Raw genomic sequence first — 15670 nt, 5'->3', positions numbered from 1 at the left:
AGGTAACACAACTATTGTTATCGGTCCATATTTATTATACACATTGTTGATATGGATCTTACACATCTTCGTTACGATTTTTTGCCGAATGATCCTTCCGTATAGACGTATTTACGTCAAAAGGAAAAATTAGAAGGAAAAAGGCAAGAACGAAAGAAAAATAAGTTTTTTTTGTATATAAAATAAATGTTATTTCAATGATCCACCGAACGTCTTTGAAATATTCTAGCCACATTACCTGGCTTCGGAAATTTTGAAATACTCTTAAAGTCTCCAAAATATAGAAATATATGCCATAAGAACTGTTTAATTTTAGTCTTAAAATTCGTAATAGAAGGTGAGTGGAATGCACATGGATTATATTCAAGTATGACACCAGTAAAAAAATCATGTTTATTATACCAGTCTTCATAAACAATCATTCGTTAAAAATCCTGTTTTTTTTGTAAGCTTTGGAGGCATGTTTTTTTTAAAAAAAATTCCATTGTTTATTCTCAATAAAATGCATAGACAAATAATCTGTTTGTCACTGAAACGGGGCCCTGTCTTATATTATATATACTCAGCGTTACAGATTACTCTTTTATCAGCAGCATCTTTTGACCTTGTTATCACAACCGTTGTACCTCACAGTTATAGTCGGTTGAAATAGAAAACGTGACAGAGCGTACAACAAGGTCCCAGGCGCGAGAAATACAAACGAATGGCAATTTGTGACGCAGGTCGGATAGGAAAATTAGTTTTCGAGAAGTGACTGTCACTGTTGAGCCTTCAGGATATCCGTGCACAAAAGTGATCTGACGACACTATCGAGTAACAATAAATGATGCAACAATTACTACTGTTCATGTAGTCATGCCATGCAGCTTCTCTACCCCCGTAGGAAAAACTGGACAGACGAGTATGAACTAGTCAATAGGGTAATTATTCACTTACGCTAGAGCGTGAAGAACATCGAACACTTCTGCACAAATCATCTCTTGACTGACCGTCAGACAACTGTCACCTTGAAATGTAAATATATAATTATTCTGCACCCTGATTTGAAACAAGCTAACAGACAAGATGTCTGACTGTTTCCAATGCTTTAATTGCCAGCGGTAACACGCTTTCAGAGCAAGCAGTCGGTTCTTTGTTTCAATAAAATTAATTTTAAGGAAATCCTGGACTAAGATAGTCGCTTTTGTTGGTATAAATACGGTACATACACATATACAGACATACATGCATACACAAATTGTATTACATCAAGTACATATTTAGAAAATGTGAATATATATTCATTTTATGCCTAATCACACTAATCTGTCTTCCTTATCAGTTATTGATCTCTTTGTGGTATTATATTTAACTCCTTATTCCCCTCTAAATATACGATAAGATTAATACAGTGTCGTCAACTAAGTTTTACTAAGTTTGTGGATACATGCAAATAAAAATTACATTTACGAAAAACGTAGGGGAAGATAAAATTAGAGAATCCTAGCTAACATCAGTTCAGAATCTTCCTTCTTCCAGTCCCATGTCTAAAGAGCTGACGATTTATACAAAACTGTAACTTACGTGTTATTTTCTATTGATGTGAAACTAGATTTATCTCTTGACGCAAAAGTCTTTTAGTCTTCAATGAAATGTGCTTAATTTTGTTTTGAATAATATCATCGCTGAGCACTAACTCCCATCTAATGCCGAGGTGTTACCGCTCTCCCCCAAGAGCTTCTTGGGGTATAGCGGGACAGTTTTACTTTATCACAAGTTTTAAGAACTATCTACTACCGTCGTCCTTCAAAAGACCCCAACAATAAGAGACAAAGTCGAAACGCAAACAGATTTTTCATTGAAGATTTCTGTCTTCTGGGTTATTGCGCTGTGTAGTCTGGTCGATGTTAACCAACGTTTCAGAGGTCATACTGCCTCCGTCATCAGGGCGAATTCATCGCCCTGATGACGGAGGCAGTATGACCTCTGAAACGTTGGTTAACATCGACCAGACTACACAGCGCAATAACCCAGAAGACAGAAATCTTCATATTCACCGCTGTGAGAACCTCAAGTCTTACACAGATTTTTCATTTGTAGCTTTATCCCCATGTGTATTTTATAAAATAAGGGTTTGAGTCCTAGAAATGAAATTAAGAAACTGAAACTGGGACATGTGTGTGGGTGGGTATTTTAATCAGAGTTGTGTTTCCAGTCCAGGCTTACAATCTTCGTACATCTCGACTCGTAACTTATTCACTGATTCCAGCCAACTGCTATCTCTAGTGGAGTCCAAACACCAATGGCGATTAAGAAAGAAACACAAAGAGTTATAAGGCTTTGTTAAATATTAAGACACAGGAGTCAGGTGTAAGGATGGATAGTGATCAACGTCCAAGGAACAACTGATAGACCGCATATGTAAATGTATCCGTATTATCTTCAGAGTGACGCATGGTATAAAACGAAAACCTAAGCACATATGTGTAAAGTCGACCTTTGGTAAAAAGTTCAAAGATTAAAAGAGTTCTGAAGAGAGGGTATCCATAAGTGCTCTTTACATATCTTAAAGCTGTTGTATCATTAGGAATTGGTCAGTATAAAGAAGGCAACAGACTTATTGACATCCCAGAAACACTGAAGGCTTCAAAGTTGGTAAGTGACGTTCTTGTAAATGTAAATAGATATTTCGCCTTACAACTGTGGCACCTCGTTACACTGCATTACATATTTATTTTTTAATTTTTTAAGGTGTTAACGGTGAATTCATAAATACTTTAAACTGTGGAATGAAATGGTGATACATATTAATTCAACAAATATTTAAATTTTAAATAATTTTTTTTTGTAATATGTTAGGGAGCACAACACATGTAAAAAAACATATACGAAATAAATCCAAGAAAAAGAACCTTTTTGAAAAGATGACAGATGCTAAGAAAGGAATCAATTTTCTCTTTTTATGGAAACCTGAAATGTTATTATCGTATTCACTAGAGCCTGACACTGGTCCTTATCCTTAAACAGACACATCCAAAGATGGCCATCTTCTGGGTTGTAGCGCCGTGTAGTCTGACGTTTCAGAGACTCTTTCTGCCTCCATCATAAGGCGCCCTTCTACATTTACCTGTCTGCACGGCGCTACATCCCAGAAGACAACCAACTTCGTACTCACCGCCGTGAGATCCTCAGATCACACGAACCCAGTGCACAACGTTAAGTCCTACATTTTAAGACCCATTTTAACATATTATAACCTCATTTGTACTTAGTCTTCCAAGTGGTATATTCCCTCTAGTTTACACATAAGAATTCATCCTACTTATTGTAACGTCTGACTTCATTATCATAAGAAACTCTGTAGGTTCTACGAGATGTATTTCATCTCATCTTAAGCACAACAAAATATTGTGTGGTACGAGAAGCTGATGATGGCGTTATGCCGATAAATTTGGTAATGAGTTACTAATTTTATTTATTTTAACTATATATAGCTGTGTTATTAGTTAAATTAATAAAACTATTTTTTTATGTTCGTAAGACGGTGTTAATATATTTCATATTACAATTTCTTTATATCACAACCGGATACTACATGAATAATGTAGACTAATTTTGGAGTGTATTAGATTATTAATATTAGATGTGTCCAATTTATTTCCTACGAGGCTTAAGGTTATAATGCCCTTTCAGATGGAAGTTTATTTAGTGCAGTGATTACTGATTCGACTGTATAGAAAAGTGGCAACTATAACATAAATGAAATTAATTGTTATATACATACACTTACCGTACTGTAAATACAGCAAAATTAAAGAGAGCAGAAAAGGTTTTGTATTCTTTATGTTTTAGATGCATCACACGCCATCTCTGTTTAAATTAAGATATATACAATTTAAATTGAATTTATTTATTTTGTTGTTGTTTAATACACGTAATATCACAGAATTTCCTGCCTTTCAGAAAGAACAATGACTAGCATTATAGCGAAAATAAAGCTAGAAACTGAGGCTCCCTCACAGGAGGTTGCCCTCATAGCTAAAGAAGAGCTCAGAGAAACTCCGGAGAGAGTCAAGGAAGCGACTAAGGACCTTCGAGAACTTCTTAAAGGTTAGCGAAATGCAATATGAATTGAGCAGCTCACTTGTAATTATTAAATGGCCACTGTTTATCAGAAAAGGCATTCGTATTAATATTAGAATTGTGCGTTAAACTTGAAAACCGACCATCTCAGAGTAGAAAAATTGTAAAGATGGCTATCTTTTGAGTTGTTTCGCCCTGTAGTCCGGGAGACGTTTACCGACGACTCAGAGGTTCTTAGTGCATCCATCATAGCCTTGATGATGGAGGCAGCAAGCACCTCTAAAACGTCGGTAAATTTCTATCAGACTACACGGCGCAACAACCCTAGAGTCTTCATACTCACTGCCGTGAGAACCTCAAATCTCACCTAGGATAATTGTGATATAAAGGGACGCGACATCTCTTATGAGAGGAGCCAAATACATTTTTACACTAAAATATTTTGTCTTATTTTAATATAAGGCATTATATAAATATAGGCCTAGAAGGTGATATTTAGTGAGTGAAAACAAATGAATTCTGTCCTCGGTAATTACATACACATATAAATACATACGCATACACACAAAATGCATACCTACAAGCGCGAATACATTTATCCCATACTAGTCTCGTATATGTGGTATCTACTGTGACTCTGGCGTTGTAAGCTTCTTTCCACACTTTATTCACTTAAACAAACGAGTCGTGAAATATAAACGATTCAGAATAAGCTCAGTTGGTCGGAATTAAAATGTTTCTGTCTGTGTGTGTGTGCAGACTTCAGACTGCTGACAATGACCTATTTGTCGAGGTCTCTCCAGTGACCCGTAAACCGTTGTGATAAAACGAGTTTAAACTCTATTTTTAAGTTACAATTATAATTTATATTGGTTTTCTGGCATCAGCAGCTATCTAAACTTAAAAAATTATGAATGATAAACATGTGGAAACTTATGTCGTTAACCCTTCAAAGCGCAGTGGTAAATATATGTATCATTTGTTTTGATAATCAGAAACGTTTTTTTTATTTATGTATGTCTTATGATTCTCAGTGCAAATAGACATAATTTTTTTAAGTGTTAAATAGCCGATCTTTGTAATGGAGAAGTGCTTCCATCATCAGTAAGGATATCTGAAACGTTGGTCAACTTCCACGGGACTATACGGCTCAGCAACCCTGAAGACTGTCATATTTAAATACAAGCCCTCCACATATTTTTTAAACAGATACTTAAGCTGATGAGTTCTGTTTGTCATCGTTGAGAGAAAAGTTTCAGTTGATATATTCTGTGTGGATTTTACAGCCGACAAAACTTTGTATTTTCGGGACGACGATGAGTTCCTCATCAGGTTCCTACGGCCGACGAAGTTCTACCCTGAAAGCGCTCTGCAGTTGGTAAGGAATTGTATGGAAATACATAAAACGCTTGTAAAAGACAAAGTATAGATTTTAAGATGCGGGTTGAAAGAACCAGTCACATACTTAGTTTAAATAATCGGTGTCAAAGTCTGAAATACGTACAGATGTGAACAACTTTAAAACAGAATTGCTATATTAAATATAATAAGAAGGTCTTTTTGGAATACGTAGAATGTTTTCCATATTAAAAGCCCTGTCCCTCGAAATAAAGTTCCCCTTCTTTAACAATCAACGATTTGTTATACTTGTCATAACTGGAACATTATTCCGGCGTTCGATTAACTATTCGTATGTCTTGTCTATAAGATAATACTGTCGAAATAAAAAAATGTAATAGTACGCAACGTAAAACTGGCTCTTAACTGGTAATATTAAGTGCTGTAGTTGTTCGGTAATAGATTTGAGTGCTTAACAACTTCTGGTACTTGTATGAGGTCTTTAATGAAATCGGGACGTCGTTAATTCCTTGCAAATACAAACATTAAAAAACACGGGCCTAATGATGTTTTATTAGTAATATTGATAATAGTAACATGAAAATCTGTCAAGCATCAGTCAACCGATTATCCGAATTAAATTTAAAGATCATAATCTTCATGTTAACTGTTGTTTGTACCACTATAAGAGACTCAAACTGCTTAATCTAAATTACATTAAAGGATAAGTAAAGCATATCTCAGTATTAATAGGGGGATTACAGTGCAGTACTCAATAACATGATGTTTTTACAAGATTATCGCACACTACACACAACTTAATCTGACTATAGTAACAAATCATGACTTCTATTAATTTACTTGTGTCATCCGTTGGTCAGCAATATCCGACGATGTGTTACGTAACAAATAAACTGTCTGTTATCCTGAGTAATCAGCTCCTAAAAAAATTAAAGTAACTGCGTCTCCAACAGATGAGAAGAGCTGCAGAGTTCAAGTTGAAGAACGCCTCCATACTAGACAATCTTATGCCCATTGATGAGGAGAAGTCATTACTTGAAAACGACGTGGTAAATGTGTTGGTGGACAGGGATCAGAAAGGCAGGCGGATTCTTGTAACCCACACTGGATGTAAGTATTTTAAAAATTCAAATAAATTGGCGAAATAATGGGGAAGTAAAGAAATAGGTCGACTCAGAACTAGATAGGGTTCAATGGTCAGCTTCAAGCCCCGACTGATCCAGGAAAGGAGATGGCTGTTCCTGCTGTATGTTGTCATTAGAATTTCCCTTTCCACATATGCGCACTTTTATTTATTGGACATGATTTGCTCACAAGTTCTTGTTATTCAAATGATAAATTTACAGCTCATAAGCATTTAAACATTTTAATGCAAAAATGTCATAAATAATAATAATTTTTTTATTGTTATCTATGGCTCAATAGGCCTTGATGGACCTTGGAATCCTCACTCATGGGAGGTTACTTAATTTATTTAGACGTTAGACGAGAGATAAGTCCATCGCAAGGCCTTTACATACACAGAACAGCACAATACAGAAAGACTTGTACAAACAACCATACCCTTAGCGGGAGTCCAACTCTCGGTCCCAGTGCCCAAGCGAACAAAGCCCACGCTCCAGGCTGCGTGGCCACCACAAATACAAATTTTCAATATTATTATCATCTTCAGTATCATCAGTGAATTTCACTAGAGAACTAATATTCTGTATGGTTTATCAGATAACCGTTTCGAGAAGTTGCGTCTAAGATGCCACTGTCTTAATATTTCGCGTGAATTTGAAACTATGAAAGGAGCAGTACGTATCAGGACGGTATTACACAAAGGACGACGTTTTATCGGAGGAGGGGAGGTTATCTAGAAGGAGAAGAGAAAACGAGGACCTACTTGTTCATGTCCCATTAAAAGCCCGCAGGAAAAAAATCATAACACAAGGATCCTGGGAAAAATGTGTCAAAGTTAAAATATTTGGGAATACCAAAACACAATTAAATTAAGAGCAGTTGAAATTCGAGGAAGGCTTTCTACTATTTAGGGCAGTATATTTTGTTTTTTCCGTAAATATTAAACTTTGCAAGACTGCAACGTTATCTATGTTTTATATAGGTGTGAAAATATTGTATCACACAGGGAGAACATTTGAATCTTTTAGGATGCAGTGACTGGAAGACGAAGGAATTTTCAAAATGAATTATTATTATTATGATGATAAAATGAAGGCTGATGTGTTTGGCGGAACATGCAGCAGACACGGAACTATGAGAAATTTTGGTTGGATAGCCCGTAGGGAAGAGACAACTCAGAAGACCTAGGAGTAGATGAGAGGATAACATTAAAGTAGATCTTACAGGAATAGAGAGAGAGGATGCGGCCTGGATTCAGCTGGCTCAGGATAGGGACTATTAGCGGAATTTTAATAAACACGGAATTAATATTTTGCATTCGTAAAGGCGGAAAATTTATTGACTGGATGAACGACTATCAGTTTTTCAAGAATGACTCTGTTCTGTGGTGTTAGTTACGTATCTGTACAATTGAAATTAATGCAGTACATTTGTTTTCCTCGACCTACATCAAATTCTAACTCGCACCACACAATATGCAGACAAAATATGAAATAAAATTTAAGTAAATGCAATGGTCTAGGCAACACGGAGTTTTCCTCCGGGGGGCTTCCACGGTTTCTCCGTGGCATCCCAACAATTACTCCATTCACACACAGAAGAAGGCAATGGCAAACCACTTCTGGATCATCTGCCAAGAACGTATATGAACAGGTCCCAGTTCGAGAAAAGGATGGAAGGATCCTGTTCATATGGACCTGTCGTCAGACAGAACACTAAATAAATAAAAAAATGTAGTTCAAATATTTGCGTTGGTAGCACTGCTCTGCGGTGAGATTCCGAACAAGCAGTGAAGGTATTTTTTATTATTGTGAGTTGTATTGCTCACTAATTTCATCCAATGTCAAAAATCGAAATCTTTTAAAGCTGAAGCCACAGTTACTAATGCAATAAATTATGTGATACTGCATGCATTTTTAATCTAGCTTGAAGTTCATTTTTGTTTGTATAGCAATTTGGGACCCTTCTAAAGTAAGTGCAGATCAGATATTCAGGATATTCTACCTCGTGCACCTCGCTGCTCTAAAGGAACCAGAGTCGCAAATTTGTGGAGCTGTAGTCATAATGGACTTCGATGGCTTAGGAATGAAACAAGTGAAAGGACTCACTCCTACTTTTTCCTTAAGGCTCCTTACTTTCATCCAGGTAAGTTAACAAATTTCCTTAGATAAATTAAGGTTCTCAAGGATGCGAGTATAAAGATGGCTGTTTTCTGGGTTCTATCATGTAGTCTGGTAGACGTTTACCGAAGTTTCAGAGGTTATTTGCTACCTACATCATCATCACTGTGATGATGAAAGAAGCAGCAAGCACCTCTGAAACGTCGGCAAAGTTCTAGCAGTCTACTCGGCTCAACACCAAAGACGACAGTCACGTCAAATTTCAGTGCAGTTTACCATGTTTGATTTTTCCTATACATGTTGCTTTGCTTAAAATGTTTATGCATTACAATTATTACAAAAGTAACGCATTTACATTTCAAAGATATTTTGATTTTAAACTAATTTATTTCATCACAACAAATTGACATTATGTAATGAACTTCTGAAAACGAGACGAAACTTCACGAAATTTGGTAGTAGCATTCTGTAATTTAAGACCATCCCAGCTGCGCGAACTTATGACGTACGAAACCAGGATTTTTTTTAAGATTATTACTTCGCATAATAAACAGTTGGATAAAAAAATTGCCTTTTGAAGGCAAGGACTGACGTATAATTTCGCATGCAAGCAACAAAAATTTGTAGGTGAAAGTATGACTCCAAGCGATTTACTACGAAGGTTAACAAGTTCTTCTGTGCAAATTTAGATCACTAAGTATAATCCAGTTACGTTAGTGATGTCAGATATTACGTCAAATTTCGTATATTCGTTATATTTACATTTTTTAACCATTTGTACGTCCAAAATCGTCGAAATAGTATTTAAAAATCCAGTTCGTACCTAAAAGAAAAACAACCCATCTTGGCGATGGAGGCAGTAAGCATCTCTGAAACGTCGGACACTTTCTACTAGACTAAACGGCGTAACATCCCGCAAATCTTTTTTACAACTAGTCTCCATTACACAGGCTAATGCTGTTGAAGGAATCAATCACCAGCTGTTCCCAGAATCACCCGAAAGCTAAGTGCAAAGTTGCTTAATGTTAAAGCAGGTGGTACAAGTTGTTCCCACTAGGATTTAAAGGGTTTGTGCGTAAAATACGAAAAAGTTGTCGTGACTGTAAACAGAAATGATTTAATCTCACGTACATACTAAATATTTTGTTCCTTATGGCACTGTTGCACAGACTGGAGGACTATAGGCAGAGCCACGCGAAGACCAAATCAGAAGTTTCCATGTACAATGACACTTCCCGAACTCTCTTTAAAATTAGTAGGATTTGAGGTTTTCACAACCCAGAAGACAGTCATCTTCTCTTTAAAATTGTGGATAATAAAATGGATGCAGGTTGCAGTTTTCCTGGTCTTGTCTTGGTTATGTTTTTTCTTCGTAGGTAATAAAAATCGATGCTAGACCGAAATAAAGCTCAAGACTTTAATTATTTATTTGACTGCAAATGGGTTTTTACCCGGTGGCAGTGGTCCTACAATAAGACACAACAAAACATAAGACAACAAAAACAATAAGAAACAACAGAACAATGAGACAGAACAAAAAAACTTAAAGAATGGTTCGCTAGAAAATAATTTTTTAATCCTTTAAAGCCCAATGGTAACCATATGTCCCACCCTCTTCAATAATCAATAAATTTTCATTTTGTAAACAGCGATTATTTCTTTAAACAGTGTCAGCAAGATGTTTCTTGCAATGGTGAACTGTTGTGTTTTCTTATCGGTACGGACCGACTTCTTAAATATTATTTATACGAGCTTCGGCTTGAAATGGTTAATAACTAAGAATGTGTGTCAATATTTTCCAGGAAGCAATGCCATTAAGACTGAAGGAGGTTCACATTGTTAATCAACCATTCCTGTTCAACATGGTATGGCAAATGTTCAAACCCTTCGTTAAGGAAAAGTTGAAGAAGAGGGTAAGTGATGAGAATGTGATATATAGCACAGAAACATGTGTTTATCTTAGATGATAAAGCCGCTTTGTCTCAATGAGTGACGCGCATGGCTTCCTCGACTTCACAGACATGGAGGCTGTACAACAAGACCTAATTTTACATTTAATGGTTATGATCGTCTGGTGATTTTAATATCAACATCATGTCTTGTAGTTCTTGTGAATTCATGAATTCTGACTTTGAATTTCAGTTCCACACACACTAGAAGAGAAACCATTACTAATTCTGTGATTCCAGAAATATTGCGGCTATCAGAAATTAATATGTAATAAAACTGTTATTCGTGTAGGAAAATTTAATTTGAGAAACAGATTATCGACAAGCTAGTAATTATAGTTAACTTTAACCCTGTCTACTCTATACACTGCATAATCTAATTAGTGATATGGATATATTTGGAATGTGGGGAGATCAGCGAAAGAGTTTGTATGAATATTTAAACTGAAGCTAACACGAAAGTCTTTTAAGCAAAGAAATTTATACATTACTATGAAAATACACCAACAGAAGAAGGTTAACTTATATAAATTCAGGCTAGAATCGGTTAAAGCAAAATACTAGAAAAGTGTTCATTAATAGTAAAATTTAGGCAGTTGTGTTCTACTTGGAACTTGTTTTTCATTTTTACTTGTTATAAACTGTAAAGTAAATTAAAATTTCAGGGGAAGAAGGTATTACAGATCCCGTGTAGACAAAGAAAAAGAAGAAGGAATAATTTTAGAGACGAAAATGTCTTAACGTTAATGAAAATTTAGCTTATAACAGAATTATGAATTATAAAAATGTACAATAAACATAAAAGAAAATAGTTGTATAATATTAAATGAAAATGGAATAATAAATTTAATTATAAATTATCAGAAACTGTAAAGAAGGAATAAATCATAGCTACAAGAGGAGGTATTTCACAGCACAAGACCAGCGCTAATAGATTTAGTTATCTTGAAGTAGCAAACTGCAAAATCTCAATGTTACAATCTTCTGCATGTAGAAGTCAACTAAATAAATGATCTGATACGGTTTGAAATACAACTTCTATAATTTAAAATGTAATTTCTTATGCGCACAGTTGTTCTTCCACGGAAAGAAAATGGAGTCGCTCCATGAACACATTGATCCATCGTACCTGCCTGAAGATTATGGCGGTAAACTTCCCAAAATCAATTATTCCAGCGTGGAATGGTATCCTGTTCTGAGGACATTGGACGATGATTTTAAGGGTAAGAACGGAATAGGGTTTACTTATTTTATTTATTCGATTCGCATTAAAGAACTTTTATAAGGTAACTACAGGAAAATAACACTTGAAAAATTCAGGATAGAGATGGGTCTTTATTAGCAACTGTAATGTCTTACGAATAGTCCTTCGCGTTATGTAATGCATTGTGATTATGTTCCATACGTAGAAGGGAGTTCATAAACACCGATTTCCCGAGCTTCATTTTGTATCAGGGAAGAATTTAAGATTGTGCTCCAATTTTTATGAAGAATTGCCCAATAAATCCTGTACAAAACAAACCACCTCCGTAGGTCGTCGTCGAGCGGTTAGCAGTCCTGCTTCGTATTCGGGAGGTCCTGGTCTCAAATCTCGGCCTAAAGACCCGCTATCCTGACTGGCTTCCATCCACGCAAATGCCTTATACAGTAACTCAATAAATAATTGTGATTCCAGAATGGAATTCCTTTGGAGTCGTTGAGAAGAAATGAAGTGGAGAAAACGTTGCGACCTTCATTCAAGTGGCTATGGACAAAGAAAACAGAGATATATGCAGAATCATCACTCGCATGACTCCCATTTGCAACGCCAAGGTCATCTCCACTTTGACACACTCACAGTGGCTTTGTTTCATCTCGAAATTAAACGCCTCGATTTACCGTGTTTTGAAATTTCTGTAAACTTAGAATTTTAATATTTCAATACCGGTAATATTATTGTAATTTTGTAAAACAAAATTTTAATGAACACCATCGACGATTACTTCAAGGACATTTTCATGTTACACTTTATTGTGCCTTTCTTATAGCCTGGTAAAAATAAAATAAATTATATGACAGAAGAAGAGAACGAAACTTGAATAATATGTAAGTTATGAATATCCTGATACTTATTTAATAGCTAACCATGTTTAGTAAGTTTTGGGAACAACTGGGTTAGAATACGAGGATTTCTAAAGAAGAGATTACGTCGTCACCACCAACTATTAAGAGAACCAATGTAATATAGTAGACAGCATAAAAAGTGGGTCCAAGCTTTGCATTTGTTGAACAAATAAAGGGGGTTTCCTGGAAGAACTTGTAAAATCATTTCTTAAACGTTTCTTCCTGTTAAAACCAGCCAGTGAAATTTGCAAATAAATATTTACACAACTAAGAAAACCATTGTGTGCAATTTCCGTTGACATATCTACACATTTTCTGAAATGTCAGATAGCACGGTTTAAAGATATTAACCACAATAAATATCATTTGCATTTTCCTCACACGCCCATACATCTGCAATTCATGATCATGCCTTCAATTAGCATATACCCTATAATTTTAATGGGAACCAGAGAAAATTAGGAGAGTAACAAAGAATGAGATAATAAAGTTCAGTATAATCGAAGAATACGTACACTGGCCTCTGTAAATGGAATATAACCTATGATGTCCTGTTCATCATAGCCACATGATTAGGCAGGACATTGAACCCACTGAATAAAATACGGATGTGGGCAAAGGAGTGAGTGATACCTGACCCGGTCACTGCTACTCACGAGTTTACTGGCCGGAGCACACCATACGGCGGGTGACAACAAGCAATATTAACATAAGAACTTTACAGATATTAAAAAATACTTGGTACGAATACTGTGATTTTACGGTAGAAATTTACCTTCACTGAATTTTTGCAAATTCATTATAGTCTCGTTTTAATACTATTTAACCCGTCCCTTATTTTGTGTGAAGAGTATATTAAAAGTTTTATGAAATAAAATACTTATCTAAAAATGTGTCTGTAAGATAAATTCTTATCTGGAGTCATTTATGCCTTATTAATGTATTCAGCACAGAAAACTTTAAAAAAAACATTTCATGTCTTTAAAACGTGTATGCTGTTGTAACTCCGTCGATCTTAAAAAATTCTTTCGATATCGTACTTTGCCAAATATGGTACGATTAACACTTTTCACGGTATGAAACAAATATTTTATTTGGAACAGTGGTCATGGACTCTGAAAAGACTGCGAGAAGTAGTTCTTCTCTTCGGTCCTTTACAAATGTTGCCTTGTTAACAATTGCATCTAAGTTACCACTTGCACATGCAAAGAGAATACGACGCCTATGCTAAATAAATCTCAAGATTTTGTACGAAACCCATTCAGATATTAAAAGTTCTTACCTTAAAGAAATGAACACGTCTACATTACTAAGAACAAATGATTAAAATGTTGTTTGTGGAAATAACAAATGTATAAATAGAGTAAATAGGAAAGGTGCAAAGTTATATAATGTTAAAGCAGGTCGTTTATTTATTAAACAAAACACGCGCTACATAGGCCTGATTAGGAATTAATTTCGAAATTTTAACCTTCGTAAAATTTGGTAAGGCTGCTATATTATTTAATCAATGGAGCGCAAGGTGTTTTACAGGGCAACGCAGAAACTGCCTCCTACGGAATTCGAACTCACGTTCCCAGAGTTTGTATTGTCAGAAACCTCACGCGCCATAGACAACACGGCCACTGGGATTGGATTCACTTAAATCTGTTGTACAAAAATGTCTTCAGTTAGAGTCCAATAGTTTTCTTTGCGATGATCAAGTGTGCGAAGTCGATTGGACGTGTCACCATTGTTAAGCTGAAGATTTCCATATGCGATGATGCAACTTAACTTCTATAACAATGAAATGAAATTCGAACGTGGGAAGTTTGAGAAAACACTTACAATCCTTTGTGAAGTGAAAGGGGCCACTGACCTTCCAGCCACTACAAATCGCTCACATCACAAATCCTAAAATAGTATATCTTCAATCTGCATAGAGCAGACATTTCGTAACAGAACATGTACAGAAATGGCTCGTATTGTTTCTTATTGGCCCAATACGCGGTGGTTAAGGTCACAGGAAAACACGTAAATGAGAATTTTCACAGTGGACTCATTATTAAAAATAGAGGTTACTGTCCTGTAATACTTTTATTAGGTACTTAAATAGAAATGTAACAGCATAGGAAAGTCATTTGAAAGTGCTTTATAGACGATGGCCATCGTAGTACATTATTAAGTTTTCCCTGGTCCACCAAGACAGGACACAACTCCGAAGGCGCGAATGTTTCGAAGGTATGCAGTAACACATATATCTGTATCATTTTAAAATACACAAATAAACACGTTTTTATGGCATTTATCACCATGAACCATGAAAAAAATAGGCCTGTCCTTATCTTGTTCTGATGCCATGTTCAATGAAAACTAGCTTGGTTACGTTGTAATTTTACTGTGAGATTGAAGTACATACAGACACACAAATGAATTAACAGAAGAGAAGGAAAAAGTTGACAGTGGAACCACGGTTCCGGAGAATTAGACGTATATACGTCTATACGGAAAGGAAGTTTATATATTGGCTTTATTCTAAATATTTCCTTTATACATGCTTTACAATTGAGTAACGTTTGATTAAGACTTTGCTTATTTAACTTGAATTAGTTACGCTTAAGATGGGTCTATGGTAGCTGAATGTAATGTAAAGTAATGTAATGAAATGAAATGTTTTATAGGTAACAACAATTCTAAGTAAACAGATGACGTTTCCTAGGTAACAACAATGCCGAGTAAACAGACGATGTTTCGTAGGTAATAATAATTTTTCGTTCCACTTTTTCGTTTCCCTTTTTCGTTCCACTTTTTTGCCGAATGACCCTTCCTTACAGACGTATTTACGTCAAAAAGTACTGCAGTGTTTAATACTTTTCTTGTTCCTGTGTTTGCAGATTACGTAACTAAATACCCTTGACACCTAAATAAACTTCTCCCCCTCCTTACACTTCTCTGTTTCTTCTACTTCGTCCC

The 15670-nt window shown here is 35.6% G+C and overlaps 1 protein-coding gene across 1 annotated transcript; it reads left to right on the top strand.

Moving 5' to 3' along the window:
- Window positions 1-2486: 2486 nt before the first annotated feature.
- On the top strand, window positions 2487-12910 carry LOC110830943 (retinaldehyde-binding protein 1). Its single transcript, XM_022066388.2, has 8 exons — window positions 2487-2634; window positions 3943-4089; window positions 5349-5440; window positions 6375-6531; window positions 8498-8691; window positions 10469-10579; window positions 11688-11838; window positions 12291-12910. The coding sequence occupies exons 2-8, from the start codon at window positions 3951-3953 to the stop codon at window positions 12323-12325; spliced, it is 879 nt and encodes a 292-aa protein (XP_021922080.2). The 5' UTR covers window positions 2487-2634; window positions 3943-3950; the 3' UTR covers window positions 12326-12910.
- The last annotated feature ends 2760 nt before the right edge of the window (window positions 12911-15670 follow it).

Source organism: Zootermopsis nevadensis, unplaced genomic scaffold (assembly GCF_977971745.1).
Source record: "Zootermopsis nevadensis isolate Lab colony 2312 unplaced genomic scaffold, Znev_1.0 Znev_ptg000024l, whole genome shotgun sequence".
Classification (NCBI taxonomy): domain Eukaryota; kingdom Metazoa; phylum Arthropoda; class Insecta; order Blattodea; family Termopsidae; genus Zootermopsis; species Zootermopsis nevadensis.
This window is presented reverse-complemented; position numbering and strand designations above follow the sequence as displayed.

Coding starts and splice junctions, on each gene's coding strand:
- LOC110830943 (XM_022066388.2), top strand. CDS start 3,951: ATGACTAGCATTATAGCGAAAATAAAGCTAGAAACTGAGGCTCCCTCA. Junction 4,090..5,348: donor CCTTCGAGAACTTCTTAAAG/GTTAGCGAAATG, acceptor TGGATTTTACAG/CCGACAAAACTTTGTATTTT. Junction 10,580..11,687: donor AGGAAAAGTTGAAGAAGAGG/GTAAGTGATGAG, acceptor TTATGCGCACAG/TTGTTCTTCCACGGAAAGAA.